This window comes from Salmo trutta, chromosome 28 (genome assembly GCF_901001165.1).
Source record: "Salmo trutta chromosome 28, fSalTru1.1, whole genome shotgun sequence".
NCBI lineage: Eukaryota > Metazoa > Chordata > Actinopteri > Salmoniformes > Salmonidae > Salmo > Salmo trutta.
In genome coordinates, this window is record NC_042984.1 from 39,772,157 (window position 1) to 39,797,766 (window position 25,610).

Below are 25,610 nucleotides of genomic sequence, written 5' to 3' on the forward strand. Positions count from 1 at the left end.
ACTGCCTGGAAAGGTCTCCCACTCAGAAGTATGAGATGGGGCGGGGGTAGGTTGACCTCAGGTCTCCCCACTGGAAGCCCGAGGTAGGGGGAGCGGGGGAATCTATCAAATAGCGCACCTCTAACTTTCACCAGTACTAATGCAATTAGTTAAATCAGTCACACTACGAAATGCTACCAAATAAACCACAATTCATTCATGATCCTGTGAATGTATAGTTTCACAGACATATTGTTGCTTTTTTTCCCTGGTTTGTGTGAAATCGTTAAGAATAATATAAAACCAGTCTGCACACCACCAAGGTGAATTGGTTTAGTCTTGACTCTTGGTTGACAGTGTTGGGGGATGGGTAATGTATTGATGCTTGAGTGCCAAATCAACACAAATGGATAAGAAAGGTCTAACCCATCAGGTGCCCAGTTTAGGAAAAATAGGAAAGAAGAAGAGGAGAAATGTGAAAAAGATAAAGGTATGCAGCTATGTCATCTTTTTGGGAGTATAATATTATGCATGTAATGAAATAAGCTAACAAACATAATTGTTATACTAGCCTATATTGCTTTTGTTGCTTGCTATGCTATTGTCACGACTTCCGCCGAAGTCGGTCCCTCTCCTTGGTCGGGCGACGTTCGGCGGTCGATGTCACCGGCCTTCTAGCCATCGCTGATCCACTTTTCATTTTCCATTTGTTTTGTCTTTGTCTTACACACCTGGTTTCAATCCCCCAATTACCTGTTCATTATTTAACCCTCTGTTCCCCCGTGTTTGTTTGTGAGTGATTGTTTCTATGTAGGAAGGTCCGTTATTGTGGGCTCTGTTTTTGTGTTGCATTTATTATATGTTGAGTAAAATATGTTTATTTACTCTTATCTGCTGTCCTGCGCCTGATACACCAACTACACATAGACCTCCTGACAGCTATTACACATAGGGCGACAATATTCCGTTTTCTGTCCAACTAGCTTACATAACACTGGATATAATTTCACACAGTGTCATCATGATAATGTGTGTAGCCTGCAGCAAAACTAGCACATTATTGATTTGGTTAACTTTCATTGAAGTGACATCATAAAGGTTTTCTGTGATTGTATTGACTAGGTCCTGAGCTCAGTAAGGGGATTTCCAATGCTGTAGGCTAACTTAAAATACGTCTATATTATGCTGATATTTTGTATCTTTTGTGATATATTGAGTCTTTTGGGGTGTCTTATGCCTAGAATTAGCCAAAGAGGTTGTGTGGTTTATTTGTTTCCTATTCTGAAAGTTTGATAAATTGTGCATAATGACATGTACAGTTGAAGTCGGTAGATTACATACACCTTAGCCAAATACATTTAAACTCAGTTTTTCACAATTCCTGACATTTAATCCTAGTAAAAATTCTGTGTCTTAGGTCAGTTGGGATCATCACTTTATTTTAAGAATGTGAAATGTCAGAATAATACTAGAAAGAATGATTTATTTCAGGTTTTATTTCTTTCATCACATTCCCAGTGGGTCAGAAGTTTACATACACTCAATTAATATTTGGTAGCATTGCCTTTAAATTGGTTAACTTGGGTCAAACATTTTGGGTAGCCTTCCGCAAGCTTCCCACAATAAGTTGGGTGAATTTTGGCCCATTCCTCCTGACAGAGCTGGTGTAACTGAGTCAGGTTTGTAGGCCTCCTTGCTCACACACGCTTTTTCAGTTCTGCCCACAAATGTTCTATGGGACTGAGGTCAGGGCTTTGTGATGGCCACTCCAATACCTTGACTTTGTTGTCCTTAAGCTATTTTGCCACAACTTTGGAAGTATGCTTGGGGTCATTGTCCATTTGGAAGACCCATTTGCGACCAAGCTTTAACTTTCTGACTGATGACTTAAGATGTTGCTTCAATATATCCACATAATTTTCCTGCCTCATGATTCCATCTATTTTGTGAAGTGCACCAGTCCCTCCTGCAGCAAAGCACCCCCACAACATCATGCTGCCACCCCCGTGCTTCATGGTTGGGATGGTGTTCTACGACTTGCAAGCCTCCCCCTTTTTCCTCCAAACACAACGATGGTCATTATGGCCAAACAGTTCTATTTTTGTTTCATCAGACCAGAGGACATTTCTCCAATAAGTACGATCTTTGTCCATATGTGCAGTTGCAAACCGTAGTGCAGTGGCTTCTTCCTTGCTGAGCGACCTTTCAGGTTATGTCGATATAGGACTTGTTTTACTGTGGATATTCAAAGTACATTCATCTCTAGGAGACAGAACGCGTCTCCTTCCTGAGCGGTATGACGGCTGCGTGGTCCCATGGTGTTTATACTTGCATACTATTGTTTGTACAGATGAACGTGGTACCTTCAGGCGTTTGGAAATTGCTCCCAAGGATGAACCAGACTTGTGGAGGTCTACAATTTTTTTCTGAGGTCTTGGCTGATTTCTTTTGATTTTCCCATGATGTCAAGCAAAGAGGCACTGAGTTTGAAGGTAGGCCTTGAAATTCATCCACAGGTACACCTCCAATTGACTGTGTGCATCCCTGCATAACATAAACAAAAAAAATAATTTCCATATTGTAGGTAGCAATGATGATTTTATTATTATATGGGTATGTATGTGGGATGTTCCACCACTATAAATGCTGTGAATAACGTGTGTAAACTAATGCCCATGTGTTCTCCATTAGAAATGACTGTAGCAGCAGCCCCACCAAATCCTGCTGCTGATTGGCCTTCAGTTCTGACTGACAGAACTAGTTTGCAGAGGACCAAGGTACCACCTCACTTTGTTTTCCCAAGGAATGAGAGTGATGGAAGAAGTTGCCACCACCAGTATTTCAGGAAGACCTTGGTGACTGGTGAAAAAAATCCCTAGAAGTTGGTTGGTGTATTCTGAAAGAAGCAACAGCTTCTTCTGCTTCTGCTGCAAACACTTTTCTAAGAAGAACATTTATTTAGCCAACTCAGGACTGACAGACTGGAAACATGCAAGTTATTTTCTGACTTCACACGACAGCAGTCCAGAACACCAAAACTGCATGAAAACATGGAAAGAACTGGCAATGAGGATCAAAAAAGGGGAAACAATTGATTAGCTTGAGATGGCACTTATGGAGGCTGAGAGGATAAGATGGAGAGAGGTGTTGACATGTCTGACTGCTATTGTGTAGTCTCTGGCAATTAGAAATCTGGCACTATGGGGACACACAGAAACACTGTACTCTCCATCAAATGGACATTTCCTCAAAGAGGTTGAACCGATGGCACAATTTGATCCAGTCATGAAAGAGCACCTTAACCGTGTCCAAAAAGGGACCTCGAGTCACACCACCAGCTACCTTGGCCACCAAATACAGAATGAACTCATTGATTTGTTGAGCAGTAAGGTCATTTCAATAATGGTGAGTGACATCAAGCTGGCAAAATTATTCTCTATCATTCTAGATTGCACCTCAGATGTCAGCCACACTGAACAGTTGTGATTACAATTGTTTCACTGAAGGAGGAGCCCCACATAAAGGAACATTTGATGGGGTTTTTGGAGGCAGAGGAGTCCACGGGCAAACATTTGGCATCCCTGATTCTCAAAAGATTAGAGAAGCTAAACATTCCTTTTGAGGACTGCAGAGGACAGTCCTATGATAATGGGGCCAACATGAGAGGCAAAAAACAAAGGTGTCCAAGCCAGACTCCTGGAAATGAATCCAAGAGCTCTGCTTGTGCCATGTGGGGCTCACACATTGAACCTGGTTGTGGCTGATGCTGCTAAAAGTTCTGTCGATGCCACAGGTTACTTTGGCATCTTAGAACTGTACACCTTGTTCTCAGCCTCCACACAGCGATGGGACATCCTGAAAAAACATGTGGACATCACTTTGGAGATGTGGACTGAGACGAGGTGGGAGAGTAAAGTCAAGAGTGTCGAGCCACTGAGGTATCAGGCAGCAGCGGTGAGAGAGGCACTGATTGAGGTGAGGGATCAAACCAAAGTGAAAAACCATGTGAAAAAGATTGAGGCCCAGTCCTTGTCAGAGGAGGTGGGATCATACCGTTTCAGCATCTGTACAGTGGTGTGGTATGACATCTGGAGCCAGATACAACAGGTGAGCAAGCTGATGCAGTCTCCCAGTATGCATGTGGATGTTGCAGTCAGTCTTCTCAGAAAGACAGAGAGAGGTCTCAGCAACTACAGGGCAAAAGGCTTTATGACCGCACAAACGTCAGCCAATGATATTTGCGAGGGTATGAATGTAGAGGCCGTTCTACAACAAAAAAGGCTGAGGTCCACAAAGTCCACATTTTTCAATGTCGTTGTTGATGCTGCAACCTCAGCCCTTCAGGAAAGATTTTCCACATTGGAAAATGTGGGAGAGAAGTTTGGAGTGCTGTCAGCCTTCCAAAGTCTCTCAAATGAGGAGCTGACAGAACAATGTGAAGCCCTTAGTATGACACTGCACAATAAAGAACACTCAGACTTGGATGGCAGAGAGCTTGCACAGGAACTGAAGAACTTGCCTGACTTGCCATCGAAGTCCATGACCCTGCTTGAGCTGCTGATATTTATACACGAAAGGGAGCTCTCAGAAATGTATCCAAATTTGTGGACTGCTCTCAGAATTTTTCTTACTCTTCCAGTGACCGTAGCTGAAGCAGAGAGGAGCTTTTCAAAGTTGAAGCTCATCAAATCCTACCTGAAGTGCACCATGTCACAGGAACGCCTTAGTGGCCTTGCTGTCATCAGTATTAACTATGCAATTACTGGGCAGATTTCTTATGATGATGCAATTGATGACTTTGAGTCAAGAAAGGCAAGAAAGGTCAGGGTTTAGATGGCAGTTGTGCAATTTAGTTTGTGTGTTTCTTGTTTGAAGTGCAGTAGTGTAATAATCAGGTTCTCTTCTTTATAAGTGTGTTATTCTATTTGTGTATTTTTGTGATATAGGATTTGTGCAATTTCAGTTTTATTTGTGTGTTTTTGTTAGCAATAGGGTAATAATTAAATTCTCTTTTTTTATTTGTATTTATATACTACAATTTGTTTCTATTTGTATTTGTTACTTCTTTTTGATATTTATAAGTCTTATTTTTGTATATATTTTTATATTCATATAGTTTTAAAATGTTATGATTATTTATTTGTGTCGTTCCAAATATCTGAATAAAAATTACAGTTAGTGCAGAATGGTGTTTTTTGTTTTGGGGGGCGCTGAAGGGGGGGTTCGCCCAGGAAGCCATACAAGCTAGAACCACCACTGCACACACACACACACTTTATCTTCATCTCGTCATTCATCATCCTCAAAGCAAATGTCCACAATGACCCATAAATGAGATGCTATCATCACCAGAAGCCTATTGGCTACTTGCTCTAATAGTTACTGTCTCTGCTACTAACGTCACGTTGTCATCACGTGACACCGACAATTCGGGAGGTACCATGGGATCCAAGGTGGAGGTTGTTGTGGTTTGTGCTCATCCAAATGGCATTGGGTCTGTCCCCTCTGATCAGCGTCAGATGCTCAGATGGCATTGGCACCAACACTCTCTGGTATGCCAACCACTCTGCCACTGCTCCCAGCTGGTCCATCTAGCAGGTAATGTGTGACGCTGTCCACCCAACCCTGCAAAATGATCGATCCCAAACACACAGAAACACAGACAAAGGGAGAGAGAGAGAGAGAAATAGAGAGTCAGACTGAGCAGAAAACACAGTGACCTGCCTCCCCCCAGTGATAGGTAACCTGTAGGCTGCGCAGCACACACAGCTGATTATACTAAACACAGTATCTCCCTATGTTCAGTTAAGCTGAATCAATTTGATTGGCCCACCCATGTAGTTGGTGTCCCATATTCATATACAGTGTCAGTGTTATCTCTCTCTCTCACTCACTCTCTCTCTCTCCCCCTCTCCCTCTCTCTCTCCCTCTCTCTCCCTGCCTGCCTCCAGCCCATACACCCAAAGTTCAAAAGAGGACACCTCAGATACTTTGACTACCTGTCCGGATTGGGGTCAATTCAGTTTTAATTTCAAACAATTCACTTAATGGATTGATTGAATTGAAAAATCAACTGACCCCAACCCCAATACCTTTTCAGGATTACCCAGTAGTGGGCTCCACCTCTTTCCATCTGCAGACAGACAGGCATCGGTCTGGGTGTTTAAATCTGTCAACACCATTTTGCCATGTTGAGTGATTGATATATTTGATGGGATGGTAGATTATTCTGAGTACATGGCTGGACCATGATGAGTGATCTGAGCAGCTCAGGCCTGGGGGTGGGTGGGTGACAGACAGGATTACAGTGAAAAGAGGAGCACACTGTCTTACACTGCTGCTCTTCTTCCTCCAGTCTTTCTCTCTCTCTCTCCTCCATCTCGCATTCACTGTTTTTTTCTCTCACTATCGGTCTGCCTTCACTCTTTCTATGTCTCTTTCTCACACTTACGCATATACTTTCTCACTCTCCCTCAGTCTCTCACTTGTCCTTGAGAAATGACACTTATGGAAGCCATTTATTGATGGGAAGCAGCATTCTGCTGTTCTGGTCACTGGGCTATGGACTGTATGCTAGGAGAGCTCCCTCTCGTTCCATATCAAAAGACAAACACCCTGCACTGATAGCCAACAAGACTACAGAGATAAAGAACACTGGTGGAATTGTGTAGAGAGACACACACACTTATCCAATGGCTCTGTTATCCTCCATTGAAAGTATATTAACAGTCCCTTTTCATTAGTTTGTTGTACAGGAATCTTTTAGAAAATAGTTTCCAGCATCAATCATTCAGATGTTGTATGACAAGGAGTGAATGTTTTATTTGAGTCCTCAGTTTAATTTAGATTGGTTTATTTGGATGCAGCAGAGCAGTTTGGGTTCAGAGAGAGTTCACTGTGAGAGTCGGCTCTGTGTTCCTTCTTCATGTCCCATGGGTACAAGACTCAGGACTCCACCTGTCAGATAAAGACTACAGGCACTATTTAACCTAACTAAAAAATACATCTAAATTATTTGTGTGCTGCATGTTTACATGTTCACTCACATCTACTGTACAGTAGGTACTAAATAAAATTGTTACATTGAGACAAAATGAAACTTAACTTAAATGCATATACACTGAGTGTACAAAACGCATTCTTTGCCCTCAGAACAACCTCAATTCGTCGGGGCATGGACTATACAAGGTCTTGCTGGCCCATGTTGACTCCAATGCTTCCCACAGTTGTGTCAAGTTGGGTGGATGTCCTTTGGGTGGTGGAACAATCTTGATACACACAGGAAACTGTTGAGCGTGAAAAACCCAGAAGTGTTGCAGTTCTAGTTACAAAACCACTGTTTCTGGCACATACTACCATACCCTGTTCAAAGGCATATAAATCTTTTGTCTTGCCCATTCAGCTTCTGAATGGCACACATACACAATCCATGTCTCAATTGTCTCAAGGCTTAGAAATCCTTCTTTAACCTGTCTCCTCCCCTTCATCTACACTGATTGAAGTGGATTTAACAGGTGACCTCAATAAGGGTTCATAGCTTTCACCTGGATTCACCTGGTCAGTCTATGTCATGGGAAGAGCAAGTGTTCTTAATGTTTTGTACACTCAGTGTAGATTGTTCCCTATGAGAACCCGTAATACCAACCCACAGTGAGTGTGATGTATTCTTTGCTGAATAGGACATAGCCTACTGAGTATTAAGACTGATGAGGGCCAGCCTCAGACTATTCAAAAGCATCACAGAGACTTTGATTAGTGGACTGGATCAACAACTTGAGTTTGGGATTGGACCCAAACGTGGGGATTTAATGCTTATGGTCTACCAGTCCTTAAGTCAAAAGTCATTGAAGTATTCCTTTGGCAGTGGTTTGGTTCATGCCTCTCTCATCCCGTGATTTGGTCAGTCACAGTGGCTGCTAGGGTCCTGTTTCTGACATATTATAGGATAATATTCCACTCTACCCATTGATGATGGATGGGATTTACAGTATATACACACACACAGCTAGCACTTTTCCAAGTGTTCAAAGTGCTTTACATTGTATAAGGGAAACAGCTCATCCACTACCAATGGATGAAGAGTTCAACCTTTTGTTACCCCCTCATCATCACTTGGCTGTGGCTCTCTCACACTGGATCTGGTCTCACACTGGATCTGGTCTCACACTGGATCTGGTCTCACACTGGATCTGGTCTCACACTGGATCTGGTCTCACACTGGATCTGGTCTCACTATCAGGTTTCAGGTAAGACCCAAGTGCAGACTGTGTTGAAGTAACAATGTTTATTGCAACAACAGGGGCAGGCAAACGATAGGTCAAGGCAGGCAGGGGTTGATAATCCAGAGTAGTGGGGCAAAGGTACAGGATGGTAGACAGGCACAGGGTCAGGACAGGCAGAGGTTGATAATCCAGAGTAAGGGCAAAGGCACAGAATGGCAGGCAGAGTCAGGACAGGCAAGAGTCAAAACCAGGAGGACCAGAAAAAGAGAGACTGGGGAAATGCAGGCGCTGAGACAAAACGCTGGTTGACTTGAACAAACAAGACGAACTAGCACCGACAGACAGAAAACACAGGTATAAATACCCAGGGGATAAGTGGGGAAGATGGGCGACACCTGGAGGGGGGTGGAGACAAGCACAAGGACAGGTGAAACAGATCAGGGCGTGACACTCACACTGGAACTGTTCTCACACTGGAACTGTTCTCACACTGGAACTGTTCTCACACTGGAACTGTTCTCACACTGGAACTGTTCTCACACTGGAACTGTTCTCACACTGGAACTGTTCTCACACTGGAACTGTTCTGTTTGATGCAGCTCTATCAGCTACAGGTCCAGTTCTGGCTGTTGTGTTTGTGTTCCCATCTTCAGCTGTTCCATTAGTCACTAATAGCGGATGTTCCATATTCTTAGCTGTTCCACTCCCTCCCTGACGTTCTATTAGCTGATGTTCCATCTGTCGGCTGTCTGTTCACAATGGCTGTCTAATGGAGAGATGCTGCTCTTCTCCTCTCTCCGCTGAATACACGCATTCTGTCTCTATTGTCACTTGGCTGCAATCGCTCCTCTTCAGGCCTAGCTTCTGCGCACTCGCGCACACACACGCAAACACACACTCACACACACAGTGACTTAAGGTCACAAAGGCAGCAGCGGGGCGGACATGGCCTCCGTGGCTGCCACAGCGTCAGAGCTTGGCTAAGTGCTTCCATTCAGACGTGATTATTACTGTAAAGAGGGAGTGGGCAGGTCTGCTTTGAAAAAGGGGCCATTTTAGACCAAAGCAAACAAAGGGGAGATGAGTGAGGAAGGGGACACACATTCAAGCAGTTTAAATGTGTGCGTTCATGGGCTCTTATCAGTGTGAGGCAGCTAGCGTCGTCACTTGGAGATGCTGGGCCATCATCAGACTACTGGAGACTGTGTCTGTTGTATACTTATGTTCTGGATGTGTGGCGGCTGACCTTTATTTACAAGCACTACATAGGCTTCTCATTATAGGTAGTCTTTGAAGAGGTAGGGTTTAAGACGTGCAGGGACTCTGTTGTCCTAGCTTCAGGGGGAAGCTGATTCCACCATTGGGGTGCCAGGACAGAGAAGAGCTTGGACTGGGCTGAGTGGGAACTGCCCTCCCGTAGGGGTGGGAGGGCCACGAGAGCAGAGGTGGCAGAACGGAGTGCTCGTGTTGGGAGTGTAAGGTTTGAGCATAGCCTGAAGGTAGGGAGGGGCAGTTCCCCTTGCAGCTCCGTAGGCAAGCACCATGGTCTTGTAGTGGATGCGAGCTTTAACTGGAAGCCAGTGGAGTGTGCAGGGTGACATGGGAGAACTTGAACACCAGGCGGGCTGCGACATTCTGGGTAAATTGGAGGGGTTTGATGGCACAAGCAGGGAGCCCAGCCAACAGAGAGTTGCAGTAGTCTGGATGGGAGATGACAAGAGTCTGGATTAGGACCGGCGCTGCTTCCTGTCTGAGTAAGGGTCTTACTTTACAGATGTTGTAGAGCATGAACCTGCAGGAGTGAGTCACTGCGTTGATGTTTGCAGAGAACGACAGGGTGTTGTCCAGGGTCACGCCAAGGTTCTTTGCACTCTGGGAGGGGGACACCATTGACTTGTCAACCGTGACCAAAAAACAAACATTCCCAAATCAAAAGCTTGTTTCGTTATAAAACAGTTTTTCCTATCCATTCGTTAGACAGCCCCTACGTTGTTGTCCCATTAGCATCCTAACAGGTCAAGCTGTTCTATCTCTGTTGTCTCTACATTAGCTCATCCCTGTGTGAAAATGTCTGCTGTCTGTCTGGCTGCATTACAGTCCTGTACTGTACTGAATCAACACGGAGGCCAGAAACAGAGGCCGAGGCTGACTGTCTGGCTTAATGGCTCTTTAAAGCCTGCTGCTGAATCACAAAGCAGGGGCCTTGAATGATGTAGGAATCTCTGCCAGATACAGGGATATGCTCTCTGATCGGTATTAAAAGTCAAACTCATGCTGTTACCCTGGTAACGTTTGCATTACGCAACGAACGGGAGATGACAGTTTTCGAATGTTGACTTTGTGCTCCTTCGATTAATTCACTGAGATGTGGGTTGTTGGTGGGGAAAAGTGTTGCTTTGCTTGCAGGCTGTGCTGATAGTGCTGACAAGTCACAGCATCGTAGGGATCTGGTGTATTGTGCTGTCTTTTGGATCTGAAATACGTGTGTTTTGTGCCCACAATTCTTTGTATACTGAGGTGTATTCTGACCACAGGCTTGCTTATAAGTGAGATCGAATGCTTTCCCAGACCACAGCAGGTCGGTTTTTAAAAAGAGAATGCCAATGTGTCGACCCAAAACAACTTTTCTCAGGTGTGAACAACCTGGAGACCAAGTAGAGGAATTGAGAAATTCAGAGGCTCTCCTCTCCTCAGGATTACACAAGCCAGGCTGCTTTGTTCAGGCTATTCCTCCCCGCCGCACTAATCCAGACCTCACGTCCTGTCACCTTCTAATCGTCCGTCTGTGTGGCTCTGCACCACCAGGCATGATGGGAAAAAATAGAGATTATGATCATCAATCATCCAATGAATTACATGAATGTTGTTTTTCCAGATTTTTTATCTGTCTACCTGGATTAGCAACCTGTTCTCTCTGTCACTTTCTTTCTTTTCCCCACATCTCTGTCTGTTGTTTCTGGCATATTCTATCCTCCACCACTGTAACTGAATCCTCATCATTGATCAAATCCCTGGTCAGGGCCAGGTGTTGGTGAATGATGATCTCCCCGGCACAGTTTAAACCTGTTGGCTCAACCATTACTGCCTGCTTGCTGCACAATGAACCAATCAGACTTCTTCTTCTTGAAGAGTGTTTGTTGTTGTATTTATTATTCACATCCTTGATGTTTAATGGCCCTCTCTCTATCTCTCTCTCCTTCCCCCTCTCTTTCCCTCCCTCCCCACAGGAAACAGTAGAATATGCCTTCCTAATCATCTTTACTATAGAGACCTTTCTGAAGATCATAGCGTATGGTTTAGTCATGCACCAGAACTCCTACGTAAGAAACGGATGGAACATGCTGGATTTTGTCATTGTCATAGTAGGGTGAGTACCACCACTGTTTAAATCAATGGCTCTCCCAAGACAGAGTTATAGAGTAATTCACACACACACACACACACACGACGAAGTATTCCAGTTCCTACTGATGCCAAGGTACATCATTACAGCCCAGTCTGGACCAATGAAGGTGCACTCAAGAAAAAAATTATATCCTTAAGGGTTGCAAAAAGGTTATTGAACCCACTTCTTATAAAAAGACTTACAGATGCCGTATCTTAATTTGATCATTCTTTGTGTATTCAAGGTTTAAAAAGGCTCCTAAAGTTAGTAATTTCCATTTAAAAATGTCAGACTTGATTTGCCCCAAGGAAAAATGTATCAACCCCTACAAAAATGTCCATTAATTATAATCCACCTAACAATTTGCATTTCCTATTGCTGCAGGATTATTTTCCTGCTGTGTGAAACTGGCTCAAATTACGATACATTATCTGTAAAGAAAAAAGAAAAGAAAAAACAGCCATAATGCCGTGTCCTATGTCACCTCTGGTCTGAGTGCTTGTTGAAGGGCATTCTGCTCATTCTTTCGTCTCATTTTGGTGCCTTTCTGTTCATTGAATTTTTATGAAATTTTGATATACTCAATATTGACAGAAACAAATATTGATATTGAGGAGTTTGTTTGCCACACAAACTAGGCGTCAGACAGACACTCATACAGTCGTGGCCAAAAGTTTTGAGAATGACACAAATATTATTTTTCACAAAGTCTGCTGCCTCAGTTTGTATGATGGCAATTTGCATATACTCCAGAATGTTATGAAGAGTGATCAGATGAATTGCAATTAATTGCAAAGTCCCTCTTTGCCATGCAAATGAACTGAATCCCCAAAAACATTTCCACTGCATTTCAGCCCTGAAACAAAAGGACCAGCTGACATCGTGTCAGTGATTCTTTCGTTAACACAGGTGTGAGTGTTGATGAGGACAAGGCTGGAGATCACTCTGTCATGCTGATTGAGTTCGAATAACAGACTGGAAGCTTCAAAAGGAGGGTGGTGCTTGGAATCATTGTTCTTCCTCTGTCAACCATGGTTACCTACAAGGAAACACGTGCCGTCATCATTGCTTTGCACAAGAAGGGCTTCACAGGCAAGGATATTGGTGCCAGTAAGATTGCACCTAAATCAACCATTTATCGGATCATCAAGAACTCCAAGGAGAGCGGTTCAATTGTTGTGAAGAAGGCTTCAGGGCGTCCAAGAAAGTCCAGCAAGCGTTAGGACCGTCTCCTAAAGTTGATTCAGCTGCGGGATCGGGGCACCACCAGTACAGAGCTTGCTCAGGAATGGCAGCAGGCAGGTGTGAGTGCATCTGCACGCACAGTGAGGCGAATACTTTTGGAGGATGGCCTGGTGTCAAGAAGGGCAGCAAAGAAGCCACTTCTCTCCAGGAAAAACATCAGGGACAGACTGATATTCTGCAAAAGGTACAGGGATTGGACTGCTAAGGACTGGGGTAAAGTCATTTTCTCTGATGAATCCCCTTTCCGATTGTTTGGGGCATCTGGAAAAAAGCTTGTCCGAAGAAGACAAGGTGAGCGCTACCATCAGTCCTGTGTCATGCCAACAGTAAAGCATCCTGAGACCATTCATGTGTGGGGTTGCTTCTCAGCCAAGGGAGTGGGCTCGCTCACAATTTTGCCTAAGAACACAGCCATGAATAAAGAATGGTACCAACACATCCTACGAGAGCAACTTCTCCCAACCATCCAGGAACAGTTTGGTGACGAACAATGCCTTTTCCAGCATGATGGAGCACCTTGCCACAAGGCAAAGTGATAACTAAGTGGCTCGGGGAACAAAACATCGATATTTTGGGTCCATGGCCAGGAAACTCCCCAGACCTTAATCCTATTGAGAACTTGTGGTCAATCCTCAAGAGGCAAACAAAAACCCACAAATTCTGACAAACTCCAAGCATTGATTATGCAAGAATGGGCTGCCATCAGTCAGGATGTGGCCCAGAAGTTAATTGACAGCATGCCAGGGCGGATTGTAGAGGTCTTGAAAAAGAAGGGTCAACACTGCAAATATTCACTCTTTGCATCAACTTCATGTAATTGTCAATAAAAGCCTTTGACACTTATGAAATGCTTGTAATTATACTTCAGTTTTCCATAGTAACATCTGACAAAATGATCTGACGACACTGAAGCAGCAAACCTTGTGGAAATGAACATTTGTGTCATTCTCAAAACTTTTGGCCACGACTGTAGTGTCTGTCTAAAACACACATTTCATAGCGGTAGGCGCAATGTTGTTTTTACATGTGTTTTTATTCAATTCAAACGTACACACACGCTACAATATGGCCCAGAAAAGACCACTAAGATAAATCAGAGCTCTGTCACCAGAGAGCTCAGAAAGCCTTATGACTCAGGGCTGTATTTTACGATGATGTCATCTGTATCTCTATGTGATCTCTGTGATCTCTCTCTCCCCCTCCCTCTTTCCTCCCTCTCTCCCTCACTCCGCAGGTTGTTCAGTGTGGTTCTGGAGGTGATAACCAAAGAGGGCGATGCCGGGGGCCAGGGGGGTAAACCGGGAGGCTTCGACGTCAAGGCCCTCCGAGCGTTCCGGGTGCTCCGCCCCCTCCGCCTTGTCTCAGGAGTACCCAGTGAGTCGCCATGGCACCAGAGCATTTAATGAGTTCCTCATAATATACTGAATGGATATATTAAATGGATGTCCTCATAGCTTTACACTGTCCCTGCTTCCATCTTGTGTGTGTGTGTGTGTGTGTCTGACCCTTCTCTCTCCATGTCTCTAGGTTTACAGGTAGTGTTGAACTCCATCATTAAAGCCATGGTTCCTCTGCTCCACATCGCTCTGCTCGTCCTCTTCGTCATCATCATCTACGCCATCATCGGCCTCGAACTCTTCATCGGCAAGATGCACGCCACCTGCTACCTGGTGGGCACCGGTAAGGGCATGTGTCTCGTAACCGGCCTGTCTCGTTCCATTACTTGAAGTTAAACTTTTCCCAGCTTTTGATGCATGTCAGTACTGCATAAAAAGACAGGCTTAGGTTACCGATCGCCCCCCCCCCCCCCCGCCCCCCCTGCTGTGCGTATCTGTAGTACGTGCAAGTATAACCCCCATTAAAAAACACTAGGCTCAATCCGTTTTTGACGAATGACAATTATCTGTCTGTACAGACCCTAAGATTCCAGTCACTCACAGGTTGGAATCAGCTTTGTTTCCATATATCAACGATCTCTGCTGACCGTCATGACCCTTATTCTAGTACTTACCCCTGAATATCAATGAATATACAATAAATGTCACTTACAGTCAATCAGAGGGATCTGTATGAAACATGAAAGCTAGATGACGTTGTTCCATTACTCCTGTGTTACTCGTCTACAATAAGGTGGTCTTATAGAGGGGAGCTTATGGGCTGCATGACGTAAGTGTGTACGTATTGCCCTCTCTCTCTCTTTGTTGGCTTGTTTGGTTACATCCTTGTGGTGGTTGAGAAGCAGCAGTGCAGTTCAGGGCAGAGTAGACCCAGATCTCTGCTTGCTGTAATCCGAGCCTCTACGCTGATGCTTGCCCTTGAGAAAAGCCCTTAGCTGGGGCTCAGGCCACATCTCATTATCATACTATAGGAAGAGATTATGGATGTAGGGAGATGTCAGTTGCCCTGGATAAGTGGAACTGCAGGGAGGGAATTTGTGTGATTATGAATGTAATTTACAATGGCTTGCAAAAGTATTCATTCCCCTAGTCATTTTTCATATTTTCTTGCCTTACAACCTGGAATTGAAATGGATTTTTGGGGGGGGTTGTGTCATTTGATTTACACAACATGTCTACCACTTTGAAGATGCAAAATATTTTTTATTGTGAAACAAACAAGAAATAAGACAAAAAAACTGAACTTGAGCGTGCATAACTATTCACCCCCCCGAAGTCAATACTTTGTAGAGCCACCTTTTGCAGCAATTAAACCTTTAAGTCTCTTGGGGTATGTATCTATAAGCTTGGCACATCTAGCCACTGGGATTTTTGCCCATTCTTCAAGGCAAAACTGCTCCAGCTCCTTCGAGTTGGATGGGTTCCGCTGGTGTACAGCAATCTTTAAGTCATACCACAGATTCTCAATTGAATTGATGTCTGGGCTTTGACTAGGCCATTCCAAGACATTTAAATGTTTCCCCTTAAACCACTCGAGTGTTGCTTTAGCAGTATGCTTAGGGTCATTGTCCTGCTGGAAGGTGAACCTCCATCCATGTCTCAGATCTCTGGAAGACTGAAACAGGTTTCCCTGAAGAATTTCCCTGTATTTAGCGCCATCCATCATTCCTTCAATTCTGACCAGTTTTCCAGTCCCTGCCGATGAAAAACATCCCCACAGCATGATGCTGCCACCACCATGCTTCACTGTGGGGTTGGAGTTCTCGGGGTGATGAGAGGTGTTGGGTTTGCGCCAGACATAGCTTTTTCATTGATGGCCAAAAAGCTCAATTTTAGTCTCATCTGACCAGAGTACCTTTTCCATATGTTTGGGGAGTCTCCCACATGCCTTTTGGCAAACACCAAACATGTTTGCTTATATTTTTCTGCCCACTCTTCCGTAAAGCCCAGCTCTGTGGAGTGTACGGCTTAAAGTGGTCCTATGCTTTTACAACTCCTTCAGGGTTATCTTTGGTCTTTTTGTTGCCTCTCTGATTAATGCCCTCCTTGCCTGGTCTGTGAGTTGTGGTAGGCGGCCCTCTCTTGGCAGGTTTGTTGTGGTGCCATATTCTTTCCATTTTTTTAATAATAGATGTAATGGTGCTCCGTGGGATGTTCAAAGTTTCAGATATTTTTTTATAACCCAACCCTGATCTGTACTTCTCCACAACTTTGTCCCTGACCTGTTTGGAGAGCTCCTTGGTCTTCATAGTGCCCTTTGCTTAGTGGTGTTGCAGACTCTGGGGCCTTTCAGAACAGGTGTATATATACTGCGATCATGTGACAGATCATGTGACACTTAGTTTGCACACAGGTGGACTTTATTTAACTAATTATGTGACTTCTGAAGGTAATTGGTTGCATAAGATCTTATTTAGGGGCTTCATAGCAAAGGGGGGGAATACATATGCACGCACCACTTTTCTGTTTTTTTTTTTTTTTTTTTGTTAAACAAAAAAATTATAATTTCATTTCACTTCACCAATTTGGACTATTACATGAAATCCAAATAAAAATCAATTTAAATTACAGGTTGTAATGCAACAAAATAGGAAAAACACCAAGGGGGTGAATACTTTTGCAAGGCACTGTATATGCAACATCAGCAGGGAGTTAGGGAGTGTGGCGTGTGATGGCGGGGGTGCGTGTGTGTGTGAGAGAGAGACAGAGAGCCTCTGATGAGCTAGTGTGCTATGAGAATTATGTGTTAACCCTGTATACATGTACACTATACCTATAGAATGTGTATCTGTAAACAAGAGTATGTAAGCAAAACTGCATAAAGCCACACTTTTCTATGCGTCCCAGTGCCTTTTTACACCACATGATGTATTTGATATTCTCATATGACAAACACACTCTGATATCATGCATCTGATGCCATGCATCATTGTTTACCAAGTTATTTTCCGGCCTTACATCCTGCCTTTACCATTCTCTCCCTTTCTCTATATGCACTAAAGGTATTCTGGCAGAGGAGGAGCCTGTTCCATGTGCGGTGTCAGGCCATGGGCGCCAGTGCAGGATGAATGGGACTGTGTGTAGGGAAGGATGGCACGGCCCCAATGGTGGCATCACCAACTTTGACAACTTCCTGTTTGCCATGCTCACTGTTTTCCAGTGTATCACCATGGAGGGCTGGACTGATGTTCTGTACTGGGTGAGGCTGCTTTATGAACAACACCCAGCTAGCAACTAGCAAGCTATCTCTACTTACAGTAACACAGAGGTTTCAACAATGTTAGCTTAGCTTCATCGCTAACACTGGATGAGCTCCACTCAAATCCAACTTGCAGAAATAATGTACACAAACATACTCACCCTCCCCTCTCTGACCTCCCACCTATCTCTCCCTCTCTCCTTAACCTGTGTCTGTACCCTACCTCTCTGCCCAATCTCTACCTCCCTTTCTCTTTCCTCTGCTTATCTCTCCCTCTCTTCTTAACTTATCCCACCCCCTGCGTCTCTACTCCATCGCTCCCTCCTTTTCTCTCTCCGCCAAATGACTCTCCCTCCCTCTCTATCGGTACTGTCCTCTCTTCTTGTTCATGTACCAGTTACTATGGTGATGCCGTGCTAATGAAGCCATGAATGGGGTGAAGGTGACATTGGAAGTGGAAGAGAGATGCAGCCACTCGACAGACATGAAAGGGATTGAGAGGGAACTGAACACGGAGGAGGAACGGGGAGATGAGATTGGCAGTTATCCACCTCATGTTCGAAGGTTTTTAAAGCACGGAAGAGAAATGCGGAAACTATGGATACAACTTCCCCCACAGTCGTGCATTATCATAATTCATATGCGCGCCACTAGAAACCCTGTCAATAGCATATTTCTGCATTCATTTTGTTAATGGAATCAACAACTGCAATAATACTACTAATACAAGTTAAGACTGGGATGGATCCCCAAAGTATAAAGTGGAAGTATTCCCAAAGTCAATTTATGAGAGATGGACAAACAGTACCCCGCCCAGAAGGACTCATCACTGGCTGGGATACTGATATGAAACTGTCTGTGGTCGTCCATAAAGTGAGCCAAAATATATGCATATATCATTGACTCTCTTGCTGTTGATGATCAGGCTATGGAAAATCTTAAAAAGCTCAGAAGCCTACCAGTATCTAAACAGCGATAAAGTTGGGACTGTTCTGGCAAAGTCCTTCGGAGACGAAGATAAGTGGATCTTCCGCAAAGCCGATGTCGAGCCGAGCCAGTCTGAGGAGCCAGTCCCACCAAGCATGGGTGCTAGCTAGCATGGAGGGAGAAGTACTGACTGCTGGTTTCACCTGCATTGCGGTTTAGGGGAAATCCTGTTGCCACGCCACCGCGATATGTGGAAGGTGAGATGAATACCACACTAGCTAGTTAGTGGTAGCTATCTATTTCCCCCTTGTTCCTGTATGTTCGGATGCAGGACACACATTTCACTCATTTACTTCCCAAACTCATCTGAACTACACCTACGGGAAGTCTCGTGGGACCTTCCGCAAATAAACACTGCACATGATGGAACTTTAACATGCCGGGAATGCATGGCTTTCTATGAAATGTTTGTGAAGGTCAACACACACCAACAGGAAAGACTAGAGGAGGAGACGAGAACGCAGGCTTTGTCCGAGGTCTGGTGTGACGCAAGGAAGGTTCAGCAAAGAAAGTGCCTGTGCTGGATACATTTGTACTCGGTCTCGGACAGTGAGGACTTGTAATTTCCTCCCGAGACCAGCTGAGTAAAAAAGTATTATTATTTATTTTGTTTATGTTATGCAGGGATCCACACACACACACCTGCGCACATATACACCTGAAGAATCCTGCTGGTGTCACAGGGTTTAGAGACGCAGCGGGAAAATGTTTACTCATCTTCTTTTATTAAAGGACAAAGGAGGAAAAACAAACACGTATACAAAAAAACACGACGACAAAGAACAGGCCGGTAAGGCACAAAGCTATACACAGCAACAATCTCCCACAAAATCCCATGACAAAAACACTCCTAAATATAGGACCTTCAATCAGAGGCAACGATAGACAGCTGCCTCCAATTGAAGGCCCCAATCCCCATTACCAAAACACAGAAATACAAACACCTAGACAGAACATAGAACAATAACCAAAACCCTGGACTAATAAATCAAATACCCCTCTACCTAAATACATAGCCCGAACCATATAAACCAAATACCCCCTCTACATGAACACATGCACAAACACACCCTGAACCACATAAAACAAATACCGCCTGCCACGTCCTGACCAAACTACAAGAACAAATAACTCCTTTACTGGTCAGGACATGACAACTGGGGAGAAGCAAATGGTTATTCATCCTCATCCTCAGGCTCAGACAACTATTGGGAAGACACCTGTGTGGCTGAGGAGGTGGATGGCTCAGCATTCTGTCCAGTGCCAGAGGGTGCTCCAAAATATTTCAGAAGTGCCCCTGAATTTGCATTGAAATACATGAACATACTTTGGTACGAAAAGTGCAAATCAATCCCAGAACAACAGCAAAGGACCTTGTGAAGATGCTGGAGGAAACAGGTACAAAAGTATCTATATCCACAGTAAAACAAGTCCTATATCGACATAACCTGAAAGGCCGCTCAGCAAGGAAGAAGCCACTGCTCCAAAACCGCCACAAAAAAAGCCAGACTACGGTTTGCAACTGCACAAGGGGACAAAGATCGTACTTTTTGGAGAAATGTCCTCTGGTCTGATGAAACAAAAATATAATTGTTTGGCCATAATGACAATTGTTATGTTTGGAGGAAAAAGGGGGAGGCTTGCAAGCCGAAGAACACCATCCCAACCGTGAAGCACGGGGGTGACAGCATCATGTTGTAGGGGTGCTTTGCTGCAGGAGGGCCTGGTGCACTTCACAAACTAGATGGCATCATGAGGGAGGAAAATGATGTGGATATATTGAAGCAACATCTCAAGACATCAGTCAGGAAGTTAAAGCTTGGTCTCAAATGGGTCTTCCGTATGGACAATGACCCTAAGCAGCGGGCATTGCTTATACACACTTCGTAATCCCTACTAATGCGTATCAAAGTAGTGTTGTGGAGGTACACAACTTATCAATTACAGTACAGTAGAGAAATGATGCACAAAGTAGCCTACGCAATTACAGAGTACAGTGAAATATATTTACATGGGTGCTGCACACAGCCTAGTTTCAGAGGAATATCATCTGCAGGCAGCAAGAGTCTGCAGCTCTCACCTGGTTTTGGCATGGAGCAGGTCACAGAAGAATGGCATCGGTAGCTGGTAGAGGTGAAATGACGTTTCAACTTATGAGATCTACCAGTAAATGCTAACTAAGGCAACAATGGGTATGCAAACCAGGTATTGAAAAAGTTTAGTCCGAAGTGTTGGTTAGTAGACTATTTGTGATGTGCAATTGTCATCATGCACTGTTTGCTTCAGGGGCGTAGAGATGGACGGGCCCACCCAATCAGATTGATGTGGTTTAAGCATCAACTGTTGTCTTTTTTCTATTGGAAAAAAAAGGGATTTTGAGAGTGATAATCTGAAAAATCTATAGGAAAACTCATTAAAAAAAAAACAGGAAAACATAGGAATTTTCACACAGGGTGCCTTTCCTTTGCTGGGCAGGCCGTTTTTGGCTAAATGTGAGTATACCCAATAATCCAGGCACCACTACACCACTACATAGAGCTGATGGAAAGACAGCAGTCACACACAGCATGATGTTAAAGGATAAGCAGTCCAGAAACTCGGACATAATAAGCCAGTAGGTCCCATTCATAAGAATACAAAAACACAACCATCAGACCATAGAATCTTGTTTTTCATGGCTTGAGAGTCCTTCAGGTGCCTTTTGGCAAACTCCAAGTGGGCTGTCATGTGCCTTTTTACTGAGGAGTGTCTTCTGTCTGGCCACTCTACCATAAAGGCCTGATTGGTGGAGTGCTGCAGAGATAGTCCTTCTGGAAGGTTCTCCCATCTCCACAGAGGAACTCTGGAGCTCTGTCAGAGTGACCATCGGGTTCTTGGTCAACTCCCTGACCAAGGCCCTTCTCCCCCGATTGCTCAGTTTGGCTGAGCAGCCAGCTCTAGGAAGAGAGTCTTGGTGGTTCCAAACTTCTTCCATTTAAGAATGACGGAGGCCACTGTGTTCTTGGCGGCCTTCAATCCTGTCTCGGAGCTCTACGGACAATTCCTTTGACCTCATGGCTTGGTTTTTGCTCTGACATGCACAGTCAACTGTGGGACCTTATGTGTGTGCCTTTCCAAATAATGTCCAATCAATTGAATTTACCACAGGTGGACTTCAATCAAGTTGTAGAAACATCTCAAGGATGACCAATGAAAGCAGGATACACCTGAGCTCAATTTTGAGTCTCATAGCAAAGGGTCTGAATACTTATGTAAATAAGGTATAAGGTTTTTATTTTTAATACATTTTCAAAAATGTCCCAAAAATCTGTTTTTGCTTTGTCATTATGGGGTATTGTGTGTAGAAAATGTATTTTTTAAAGGAATTTTATAATAAGGCTGTAATGTAACAAAATGTCAAAAAAATCAAGGGGTCTGAATACTTTCCAAATTTACATAAGTATTCAGACCCTTTGCTATGAGACTCAAAATTGAGCTCAGGTGTATCCTGCTTTCATTGGTCATCCTTGAGATGTTTCTACAACTTGCATTTCTTCACTGTTCTGAATGTCTAAAGAATCCATATGTTCTGAAATATGAACACAGAAATACTGAACATTTAGAACTCTTATTATGGTGGGGATTTGACCAAATTCCAATCATGGTATTGAATTGGACTCGTATAATTCTGGTCTCGGTCTTGACTCTGTCTCGGACCCCTTGTCCCCCTCCCGGTCTTGACTAGATCTCGCCCCCCCCCCCCCCCCTTGGTCTTGACTCAGACTCGATTTTCTCTGGTCTTGAATCGGTCTCGCTTCAAGTGGTCTCGAGCACAACACTGCTGTGCGCCTCACCACCAATTCTGCAAAATTCATCCACAAACACTTGTATCCTTCCTTCTGGGGAAACATGGCCACCAAACATGGAAAGGAGAATGAGATCAATGGCACTTGGTTCGTGCAGGCTCAGGGGTTTGAGGTGGCTCACAAAGGTCTGGTGGTCTGCCCAGAGGAGCCAAGGCTGGCAGCCAGTCCAGACGGCATTGTAGATGACAGAGCTTCTGGAAATTAAGTGTCCAGTGACCAACTCACTTGTCCAATCCCTACATGAGAGAAGAGGAGATGTCACTGAGATAGGAGGGGGAATTTGGGATGCAGACCAATGGGCCACTACTTAAAAGTTCAGTTGTGGATGTACTTAACAAAAAACACCTCATCAGTGGACCCCATAAGAACAGATAATACTGGACATACCGTTTTACAACAAATTCACAAGGCAGCAAGTAGAATGACCCTGAATGTTCTGCTTTGGACATATGCTGCCTTTTTTGGTAGATTAGTTTTCTCAGGGCAGACTGCAGCTATGCCAGAAATATCTGGACATTCTCAAGAGCTAGATGCCTCAGATGTGTGATCGGGTAAAATTACACAATCTGTTTTAAAAATTGTTAATTCATGGAAATCTCCTTCCAGTGTTTGATTTAATCTCTGTCTTCAATCCGCCCTGATAATACACCACAGTATTTTACAATGTTTATGCCGTAATATAATATGTGTGCTCTAATGTCATATTAAACTTATTACAGCGCAAACAAGAAACTATGTATAATCATTTTCACATTTTTTACTATGTCACATTGTCTAAGTAGATGTAGAAAGTAATTCATTAATTCATTAAAGTAATTCACATTTCTCACATTCAATAAATAACATTTCAAAAGTTAGGATCAAAAAAGTATGTACATTTTCAATTGAGGAAACAAACAACATATTTACAGTAGTGTCACGGTTGTCGTAGACAGGAGAAGCGGACCAAAGTGCAGCGTGTGTGTCGTTCCACATTTTATTTACTCTGTGAAACTATGCAATACATAAATAAACAGAAGAACAAACCGTGACGCAGCGGTGAAACAAACACTACTCAAAATTAATCTCCCACAAACCCAGGTGGGACAAACACCAACTTAAATATGACCTCCAATTAGAGACAACGATGACCAGCTGCCTCTAATTGGAGATCATCTCGAACAAAGCCCAACATAGAACTACAAAAACTCGAACAACCCAACATAGAAATACAAAACTAGAACATAACAACATAGAAAACTAAACTAGAAACCCCCCCTGTCACACCCTGACCAACTCTACCATAGAAAATAACAGCTTACCATGGTCAGGACGAGACAAGTAGTAGTCTTCCAGACTCTCGCCACCTTTTTGTATCACCATCTTTTTACGACTAGGCCACTGGGATTAGTTGTTCACCAGTTTGCCCTCTCAGGTTCACCATCCCAGCACAGATTTTCTGGATTTTGTTGGACTTTGGTATCAGACTGATGGGGATAGTTTGTGAAAGATCTTGAACACCTTTAACTGCCTGATTGCGCATTCGACATGCATTCTGACATTTGTCATTTGTCATCTGTGAGTTGACCTCCCTTGTGTGTGAAACAGGAACGTTCAGATAAAACACCTTACGGCAGAACACAGACTGTTGAGGAGACACACACTATATTGTATTATTGTAAATGTGTAAATATGGAGAAATGTACATTTGTATGATGTATTATTTTATTAATGGTGTATTGTTTTAGTCCTGTTTGGACCCCAGGCAGCAGCTAATTGAGGATCCTAATAAATACTAATACGTACTAAGGGTCAGGCAGACACACGCGTTCAGGAATCTGTATCAACACATCTTGTTTATGCATGAACTAACGTTAGCTATAACATAACTACAATTACCTGTTGATCCCGATTCCGCTGCACAGACTATCAAGTTTCCTCCTCTTCTTCTTCACAGCGTGTCGGTTGTACCCAAGGTACAATTCCGGATAGGGGTGTTCCATGGTGGGTTACTTGTTGAGGAAGTGAAATGAGCGCACAAACAAGTAGTTTGGTGGCTTCTTCAGATTAAAGCCCTAAGCCATTGCGTCTTGTCAACCTCAGTCACGAGCATCTTGTGAAAAGAAAACCAAGGTGGGCATGAACATTTTGCCTTGGCCTGTGGCTTGTGGTTGAAACATTCCTGTCTTGACCACTCCTGTAGTTTCTTCCGGGAATTGTTGCACCCACAAACTGCACAGGTAGTTCCAGAAAACCCTGTGGGTATAGCTAGCTAGTGGCGGCTAACTCTGACACTAGTAGCTTAATAGCTTACGTTAGCGAACTTGAATGAAATAAATCTACAATCACACTTGTTCACTAACACTTATACTTGACTTGTATACGGTATAAATTGACTTCTTCTAATCATTTACAAAATGTTTTGCAAACGTTGGGAAAGTAGCTGAAGTAAAGTTGAGTTTGCCGCTGGCGCGCTGCAGTGGGGGAAGTAAAGCAGAAGACGAATCCATTACTTCCTTATAGCAGTGGTGGGCAATCTTTTCTGTGTGGGTGCAGGCTTTTGCTCCAGCCAAAACAATAACACAACAAGATGTATAGTGTTCATCAACAAATGAGCTGTGTTACTGTTTTGGCTACATCAAAAGCCTGCACCCAAAGTGGTCTTAGAGAGACTCACTGCAGAGAGAGATGCCAGGGATCCACTGTAGTTACTGGTGGAATAGTTTTCAACGACAAACTTAATAGGTGTGAGTTTTTATGGCAGACTGGGATCTGTACTTCTATTAGGGGCTAAATGATCATTGATATACAGGGACTGTATATACATGGATTGTCCTCTAAACTCTGACTGTCAATGTTGTTATTTCAGATGAACGATGCCATGGGTTCTGAGCTACCCTGGGTCTACTTCGTCAGTCTGGTCATCTTTGGTTCCTTCTTTGTTCTCAACCTGGTTCTGGGAGTGTTAAGCGGGTAAGATATCCGAGTGTTGCTAACACATGCATGTACGCACCCACACACACTGAGGGAAAAGGTGTGTGTGTGTGTGTGTGTGTGTGTGTGTGTCCATTCACAGAGAGTTCTCCAAGGAGAGAGAGAAGGCCAAGGCTCGTGGAGACTTCCAGAAGCTGAGAGAGAAGCAGCAGCTGGAGGAGGATCTGAAGGGCTACCTGGACTGGATCACTCAGGCCGAGGACATCGACCCTGAGAATGATGAGGAGGGGGACGAGGACGGGGGAAAACGCAATCGTGAGTCGCCTACCTCACCACTCCCTTCACATCACATTCCCACCTCTTCCCCTCTACCCTGTAAGGAGCACCTGTGGTTCAGAGACAGGGAAAAAGTTTTGAAACCCACATGGCTCTGACAAT

At 43.9% G+C, this 25,610-nt stretch overlaps 1 protein-coding gene across 13 annotated transcripts in view; it reads left to right on the forward strand.

Annotated features, from left to right (window-relative positions):
* LOC115166217 (voltage-dependent L-type calcium channel subunit alpha-1D) overlaps positions 1 to 25,610 on the forward strand; it is an 88,940-nt gene that overhangs the window by 19,869 nt on the left and 43,461 nt on the right. For all 13 annotated transcript variants that reach the window (XM_029720016.1, XM_029720019.1, XM_029720025.1 and 10 more), the window contains exons 4-9: positions 11,429 to 11,568; positions 14,066 to 14,205; positions 14,359 to 14,511; positions 17,231 to 17,427; positions 25,108 to 25,211; positions 25,315 to 25,487. In XM_029720016.1, the coding sequence (XP_029575876.1) occupies positions 11,429 to 11,568; positions 14,066 to 14,205; positions 14,359 to 14,511; positions 17,231 to 17,427; positions 25,108 to 25,211; positions 25,315 to 25,487 (907 nt within the window). The remainder of the gene's footprint in view (positions 1 to 11,428; positions 11,569 to 14,065; positions 14,206 to 14,358; positions 14,512 to 17,230; positions 17,428 to 25,107; positions 25,212 to 25,314; positions 25,488 to 25,610) is intronic.